Below are 8,471 nucleotides of genomic sequence, written 5' to 3' on the forward strand. Positions count from 1 at the left end.
TAAAAAAAAAAAAAAACCCCCCCCCCCCCCCCCCCCCGCCAATTTGCTGGTATTTTTATTTGGATCACATTAAATGTACAGTTTAAGTTAAGGAACTGACATTTTCATCATTGGAAAAAAAAAAAAACAATAAAATAAAATTTGTTCTCTACCTACACTACCCCCAAATCGAACTTTGGATTAATAAAAGGCATAATGTGAAAAATACAACTACAAAAATTCATGTAAAAGAGTAAAGGTACAAGAATAGCCACAAGAATAGCCATAGCAATTCTGAAAAAGAATTTTAGAGTCAGTTTGTCAAGTTTCACTAAGTCTGTTGAATCTTTTAATACAAATTACATTGAATTGATACATTAAGAAAGAATCAGATTGAGGGAACATCTAGAATCCTAATTTTTTATGTCATTTATCAATATTACAACCCTAAGTGGGGGGGAGGGTTACTCTTCACTTTTGATATTACAGCTCAAAAAACAGATAAGTACCTTTACCTGTTTTAAGAATTTTGTTAAAGCCCAAGCTCATTTTGAGTTTTAGATTCCCTGATAGTATTCTCATTCACTTGGTCATAAATCTGTGGTTCTATATGTCCTTTAAAGTCCTGAGCACTAACACTATTTGCTGCTCAAAGGTTATTTCTAGCGTGGCTAGAAACACTTTCCTTTTTTCCTTATTTGTCTTGATTTTAAAACTGTAATAAATATTTAAGGTTGGCTGAAAATTAGGCTCTGAATAAGCAAGGTCTTATCACTTTAAGGAATTAATAAATAAACTTCCTCTCATCTGGCAGTTTGAAAATGAGCTGTTTCAGTTTATCCAATATTCTATTGGAAAATGCATTGGAAAGATATTATCAACTTTTGATGAACAAAAATTCAGTTAGTAAACCTTAGTAACATACTATATTAAGCAAATTATTCCATAGTAATACATAATAGTAATCATAGCAAATATTTCTGTAGTACTTATTATGTGTAAGACACCATTCTAAGTGCTTTATAAACTCTAAGTGATTGAATCCTCAATGATTCAGAACATACTTTTAGATACCAAAGTATCTCATGGCCTTGAGGATAAATACCAGCTGCTAACGTATGGACAAGTAGGATAAGGATTTAGGTGTCAGAATGTAAGACACTGCAGATCTTATTATAAATATAAATTGGCCAATTTTATGATCAGATTTCCTATTCTCTCCAAATTTACAAAAACATGCAAAAGCTAGCAAGTTATGAAATTCTGTCTGAATATAAGTTCTGGTTCACTAACTAAAATCTTATGTTTTCTTCTAAACCTTGTTAGTTTGCCCATAAATTTTATTCTAGAGCCACCCCTAACATATACAACCCTAAAAATACACATTCAAAAACAACAATAAAAGTCAAATAAATCTCCAGTGGACATCATGCAGATTTATAAATGGAAGGGTTATACATAATAAAAGATAAAAAATAAGAAAGGCTTTAACAGAACTCCAATAAAAATAGCTGATTTATAAATTGATTTTATGCCACAATCTTTAGAATTAGACATATTGCCACATTATAGGAAAGACACCTTCCATATTACATTTATTAAAATTTCTCCATGTCCCAAGTTTATAAAGTTGACAAGAATTCAGAAGTATAACAATTTGTGCTATTCTAAAAGATTTTGACAATAGATAAATTATATAACGATATGCCTCAAATTTTAGTGTTATGTATTGCTCAAATCACAAATTAATCTGCAGTCTTCAATTAACAATTAAAAGACCCATTGAGCTTAATTTCAAAAGTTTAGTAGCATGTGAAAAGTATATGGAAACTTTTTGTACTATTTTAGCAACTTTTCTGTCTGAAGTTATTCCAAAATAAAAAGTTTTAAACAAAGGTGGCCACTCTGTTTACTCTGAATGTACTCAAATCATTGAAAATTTAGGATATTTAAAGAGATATTGATATTTACCTTAATGCTCATCAGTGATTTTCCTTTTAACAAGACAATTAAAAATAAATATCCTTGTCTATTGATAAAGTAATACAAATCACTCTCTCCTGTGCCCTCCTTCCAATACACATACATTAGAAGACACAGATTTTGAAGAAATGAACTGGGAGTGTACAATGGCACAACCACTTTGGAGTTAAGTTTGGCAGGTTCTTTTTAAGTAAAACATTTATTTACTCTATGATTAGCAATTCTACTTATAGGTATTTAGCCAAGAGAAATAAAAACACATGCTCACAAAAAGAAACTTGTATAAGAACATTCTTGTATAAGACTATTCACAGCAGCTTTATTCATGATAGGTACAAACTGGAAACAACCAAAATGCCCATCGATAGGTGAATATAATAAACTGTGGTATATTCATACCCAGCAATAATAAGGAATGAACTATCGATACAACAAAATGGAGTGAAACAAGCTAGACACAAAAGAGTGCATACTGTATGATTCTATTCATTTTTAATCCAAAATGAGCAAAACTAAACTGGGGTGATAAAAATCAGAAAGTAGTTGCCTCTTGAGGAGCAGTGGTTGAGATGGACTGAAAGGGTATAAGGAAATTCTGTGGAGCAACTGAACTATTCTACATCATGTTTTGTTTTCAACATATGTAATAATTATGAATTAGATATAATACATGTAAATTAAACTTCTATTGAAATGAAATTACACTTCCATTAAAAATATTTTTTTTAAAAAGAAAAACTAATAGAAATAAAAACTGAAGCATTGTAACATTTCTATTTTCAGGATGCTTACCTGTCTAAGAGCTGATCATGTTTTTCTAGAGCATCCTTTTCAGCCATCACTGCTCGATCCTTTTCAGCCATAGCATTATTCCTTGCTTCTCGGAGATTTCTAAAATTTAAATGTAAATTTTAGTTACTTCATAAGCATAAGTATGCAACTTTCAAAGATTCATAAACGTGCTTGATCAGAGTTGTACTATCTGACAATCTTAAGGACCCACCAAAGGTTGGTGACCCAAAGTGTATATATTATATGAATCTGCCTGGTTTGGTGAGCATCTCTAGCAGCATGCAGCAGCATAGATGCAAACATGGCCTATCTCTAAAAGTCATGCTACCTCTCTCCACACTTTTTCTTCACACGGGTTGAAGGGTAGGTTAAGCAGTTTGTATATGCACTAACTTGTTTAATCCTTACCATAATCCAATGAGATAAGTGTAATTGCTCACATATTAGCCACAAGAACAATAAGGTTTTGAAAGATTAATATATGTTCCATAAAATACTTTATGTGAAAGATATATTTTGGAGATCACAAGAATCAAAATGGGAGTGAGAATAGTTGAAACAAAGGACCTTGGAGTCTCGGTTGTACAGGAAGGGAACAAAGTCTGATAGATTAGGAGAAAGGATAAGGGAAAAAGGACTAGAGGTTCTGATAAGATGACAGATTAAGTGGAAATAGTTGTACAAGCAAGATGGAAAACTAGAGATTGCAATTGGAGAACAGTGATTTGTAAGTACAATGGTACTTTCAGCGGCAGAATTTTAGCTGATAACAAGACAGGGTGTGACAATTAGAGAGGCTAAATGAAATAGAGCTGAAATGAAGGTCAATATTCATGTAGAGGTCAAGGAAGTATATAGCCAGGGTATTAGATAAGTCATCCACTTACAGTGGTGATGACAGTACAAACTGAAATGGACAGAAAGGTGCATTTAGTGCCAGTTAAGGGGAGTGTCCAAAAGGTGGGAAGGTAACAACAGCGAGTAATTAGTAGATTACACAGACAGGCATGGGTCTTCAAAGATTAAATTCTGTTTGTGTTTTAATGAAGATAAAACTTTGGATCAAGAAAAAAAAAAAAACAGCAGTAAGCTTCTTTCAGAGTCAACTAATGTTTCTTTTTTAATCTCCTTCTCTAACAGTTATAACACAAATAAATATGGAGTATAACATACATAAATGATTTAGCTAACTTAATCCTATACTGTATTTTCTAACCTACTTTACAGCTGAGTAAACTAAAGTTTAGAGCGCTTACATGCCTAGCTTAAAGTCACACAGTCCTAGTGTTAAAGGCCGTAATTTGAAACCAGCTATGTCTTACTTGAAAGCCAGTACTTTTTACATCATATCGACCTATCTTCATAAAGAATTGGATTGGCTATTAGAATTTGGGTTTTTATTATTCATAGAGAATGTCAGTAGGGAGTCATGAAAACTCACACAGTTTGAATAAATCTACCTAATAAATATTGGATTGAAATGCTTAGTGGTTATATTTGCTCTGCCAGTACTCAATGTAGTCTTTCGCATGGTAATGCTAACAACAAATTTAAAATTTAAAACATGTCAACCATTAGAGATTCGTCAGTAAAACAGCTTATGAGCCAGACATAAAATAATTTTTTTAAAAAACTGGGATACAGGCAACTCTTATTAAAAAGAATACAAACTACTTTTGTACGTTATTATTCTAGTGGAAGTGCATTCTAAAGTAGCTATCACAAAATGGCATGTTGTTATTTTCTGATGTCATCCTGGTCGCAATGATCTTTTAAAACATTCTATTATCAAACCAACTGAAACATGAAAAATTAACTTTATAGATAGAATAAAATTCTCAAAGTATATTAAACATTTATGTGTTTTTCATCCCTAGATGACCTAAATATTTTAGTCAGTAAATCACCACAAATTGGTTTCAATTTTCATTTCTCAAATATAGCCTCGTTATTCTTTATGTTATTTCAGTAGCAGAATCCCAAGTAGGTCACATTTACAGTGCTAATTAATCATGAATGCTTAGTTGGTAGATAGCGACACTTCAGTCCCAAACTATATTTCCTTTCTTACAACAATGGACGTTAGAAATAAAAGCAAGCCACAGGGAATGAAATAAAAACCGAACAAGCTAATATTAGGGCTTGTAAGAGGAGGTATAATCAGTGGGTACTAGTAGATTCTCCAAGCCACAATCTATATCATCTAGCTACTAATAAGAGCTATATTAAGGCATTAACAAAATTTTATGGTCATGAGGAGGAGAAGCTGATTATTTTTAACTGGAGTAAGAGAGGTAAGTGAATACAGAAAAACATTTCAAAAAAGCAGCATGTAAGTTGGACTGTGAAGGACAGACACATAAGGCAATCCAGAAAAGGAAAACTGAAATGAATGGGAGAAGTGCTAGAAGCTGAGGCTTCTACCAACAGGTCCTTTCATAGTTATTTGCAGATAAGATTTCTGTATAAGCCCATTCTCCTTATCAGGTGCCACACCTTCCATATCCAGTCCACAACCTGTGTAGTTTAACAAAGCAGCCTAATTCCTTATAATGAATAAAAATAGATACTTCTTTTAATATTATCAATTGACATGTTTCAAATTAAGTCTGAGAAAGAGAAATGGAATGTATTCTTCCACTGATAGTAACAGTAATAGCAATTATATGGAGTGTTTACCATGTGCCAGGAGTTGTTCTGGGCACTTTACATATAATAACTCATTTAATTGTCACAACAATCCCAAAAAGTGTAGGTTGTATCATTATTTCCATTTTACAAATGAGAAGACTGAAACACAGAGAGGTTAAGTATTAGCCTAAGATAACACAGTAAGCAAGCTATAGAGCACAAAAATCTTCTTAGACATTATTAGATTTATATTACATGATCACCTCATGGCACAAATAGATGTTAAATCAAAACAAGCCTTGAAAGAATTGTGAATATATTATACATTTGCTTTCATGGCCAAGAGTATGTAACATGAGCTTTCAAAATAAAACTGGTTTGATAAAACACCAGTGGATTGTATTCCTGCCACAGATAAAACAATAACTTCCATATAACAAATGAATTATCCATTTCTAAATGTTAAATGCATTAGGAAATGTAACAGAAATAGAATTACAGAGAAAATAGCAGGAATACAAATGTTCTTCAAAAGAGAAGCTTGGAAGAATTGGTAGAAGCTATCTGTAGCATCCATAAGTTAATGCAGCTCAAGTTGAAACTGAGTGTATAACCAAAAGTAACTATAAAAACAGAGAAAGATGTTGGTGGTTGGCCAACTGGCCAACATTATAACAAATGTTTTAAAATACAAAAATCTGAATATATCATCCTTAAAAGTATTTTTACAGCTAAGATTTGATTACAAAACTGTATTTTTCATGATTCTGTCATGTTGTTTCCTACTAACTCCATCTCCCATATACATACACATACTTCTCCCATCCACCATATGTTAGTGTATGGGAGGTGGATTGAGAGAAAAGATGGAATAAAAGGGAAAAAGAATCTTAAATCCCATGTGAAATGGACAGGGAAAGTGAGTACCCTACTGTTATAACTAGAGTGTCCAAATAATGTATTTTTCAACTTGGGTCACTTTTATTTTCTATTTTATTAAATTTATTTTTCCTTAATTGACACATAATAATTGTACATATTTATGGGCATATTATATTTGGGCACATGCGTATAACGTGCAATGATCATTTCAGGGTAATGAGCATATCCATAACCTCCAAACATTGATCATTTCTTTGTGTTGGGAACATTTAAAATCCTCTCTACTGGCTATTTGAAATTATAGAATAAATTGCTGCTAACTGTAGTCTCCCTTTGTATATAATACTAGAACTTATTCTTCCTATTAGCTGCAATTTTGTACCCACTGACCATCCTCTTCCTATCCTTGCCTCCTTACCAATGTCTAGTAACCACTATTCTGCTCTCTACTTTTATGAGATCAATTTTTAGCTTGCACATGTAGTATTTCTCCTTCTGCAACTTGGGACATGTTTTAGAGTGAAAGAGGGAGCTATTAATAACTATGCCAGAGAAACAGGCATAAACCAGGACTTTCTTGGACAAACTGGAAAGTATGGTTACTTAAATTACAGTATTCAAATGAGAAACTTAAACAGTCAAGTTCTTAATTAATTCCCTAAATGAATGGGTTTTAATATTACAATAAAATAGACGTATTTCATATGCAATATAATGCCATCTGTGCAGATTTATCTGAAAGTATTTTACAACTGAAAACTTGAAAACTTCAGTATCAAACATAAAACAACAGACTACTGTGTAAGAAAAATGGTTAAGAAAAGTGTTAGAAGAATGAAAAAAACTTAAGGAACCTTTGAAATTCTAATAGGAACATATCAGCGTTTGGCAGTGCCAGAAGCATGTCTTAGCCTGAATAAACATCACTAATGCTTCAGAACTTGAAATTTACCAAGAATAAATAGTGAAAACAACATGGCTATCTGGTACTGGTCAGTGCCAAAAAAACCAAAACTAAAACTGAAATTAAAAAAAAGCTGTCAGAAGAGCTCAGTAGGCACAACAACTAAGCAATCTATTCTTCTCCTACCTTCATGCATGTAAAAATATTTTTGGTTAATAAAAACGAATATATTTTTCCAGTTGGAACAAAAGGGATTAAAACAGGCTATTTTATATGACAACCTTATTTATAGGGAAAGTGTTTGAATTAATCACCTCTACCTTTGGATTCTTCTTCCTGGACAAAACATAAAACTGCTCATTTCTATATCTGATGCCTTTGTTTTCAAAATGGCATAAAATAGAAGGGATGCAAGTGTGTTATCTTCTGTTTATAACCAATGACTGATAATCTTACCTTTAATTAACATAGATGGTTGTAAATCGAATGAATAGAACACAAAAACAAAATGAGCAAAGTGAAAATCTTAAATAAGATATAATTTTATTAAATAATAAAATTTCTTGGGGGTGGGGAGCTGTGCATTTTAAGAGAAACTTTTCAAGATCACTGTTGACTTGAAAATACTACATTTTCCTATCCTTTTATTATAGTTGATACCATGGCTGGAATGTTTGTCCCCCTCAAATTCATGTTGAAATTTAATTGCCACTGCAACAGTATTAAGAGGTAAGATCTTTGAGGGGTGATTAGGCCATGAGGGAGAAGCCCTCATGGGTAGGATTAGTGCCACTACAAAAGAGTGAGTTTGGCCCCTCTTCCCCTCTCTCTCACCCTCTAGAGCATGCTAGTAGGTCGTAAATGCTCTGGAGAAAAAGTGGAGAAGGGGCTAGTGAGCACAGAAGTGGGGGAAGAGGGATTTCTCAGTCTTACATAGGGTGGTCAGAAAAGACCACACAGAGCAGATGACAGAAAACTTGATAAAAGTGAGGAAACAGGGCTCTATGGTATCAATTAGGAGTGGACAGTTAAGCTAATGAACTACTCCAGTAATTGAGGCAAGAGATAATGGTAGCTTGGGCCAAAGTGATATCTGTGAGATGGTAAGAGATCAAAAAAAATTTTTTTTTTCCTTTTTGTCTTTTTTTACTGACCGGTAATGGGATTGCAACCCTCAGTGTCTGATATCTGTGAGATGGTAAGAGATCAAAAAAAATTTTTTTTTTCCTTTTTGTCTTTTTTTACTGACCGGTAATGGGATTGCAACCCTCGGTGTCGTGCCCGTACCGGGGACCGGCAA

The 8,471-nt window shown here is 32.9% G+C and overlaps 1 protein-coding gene across 1 annotated transcript in view; it reads right to left on the bottom strand.

The window, feature by feature from the left end:
- The window catches only part of LOC103599966 (progesterone-induced-blocking factor 1), a 164,090-nt gene that overhangs the window by 137,464 nt on the left and 18,155 nt on the right, over nt 1–8,471 (bottom strand). The window contains exon 6 of the mRNA XM_008584173.1: nt 2,755–2,853. Within this exon, the coding sequence (XP_008582395.1) occupies nt 2,755–2,853 (99 nt within the window). The remainder of the gene's footprint in view (nt 1–2,754; nt 2,854–8,471) is intronic.

This window comes from Galeopterus variegatus, unplaced genomic scaffold (assembly GCF_000696425.1).
Source record: "Galeopterus variegatus unplaced genomic scaffold, G_variegatus-3.0.2 Scaffold3166, whole genome shotgun sequence".
Taxonomy (NCBI): Eukaryota; Metazoa; Chordata; class Mammalia; order Dermoptera; family Cynocephalidae; genus Galeopterus; species Galeopterus variegatus.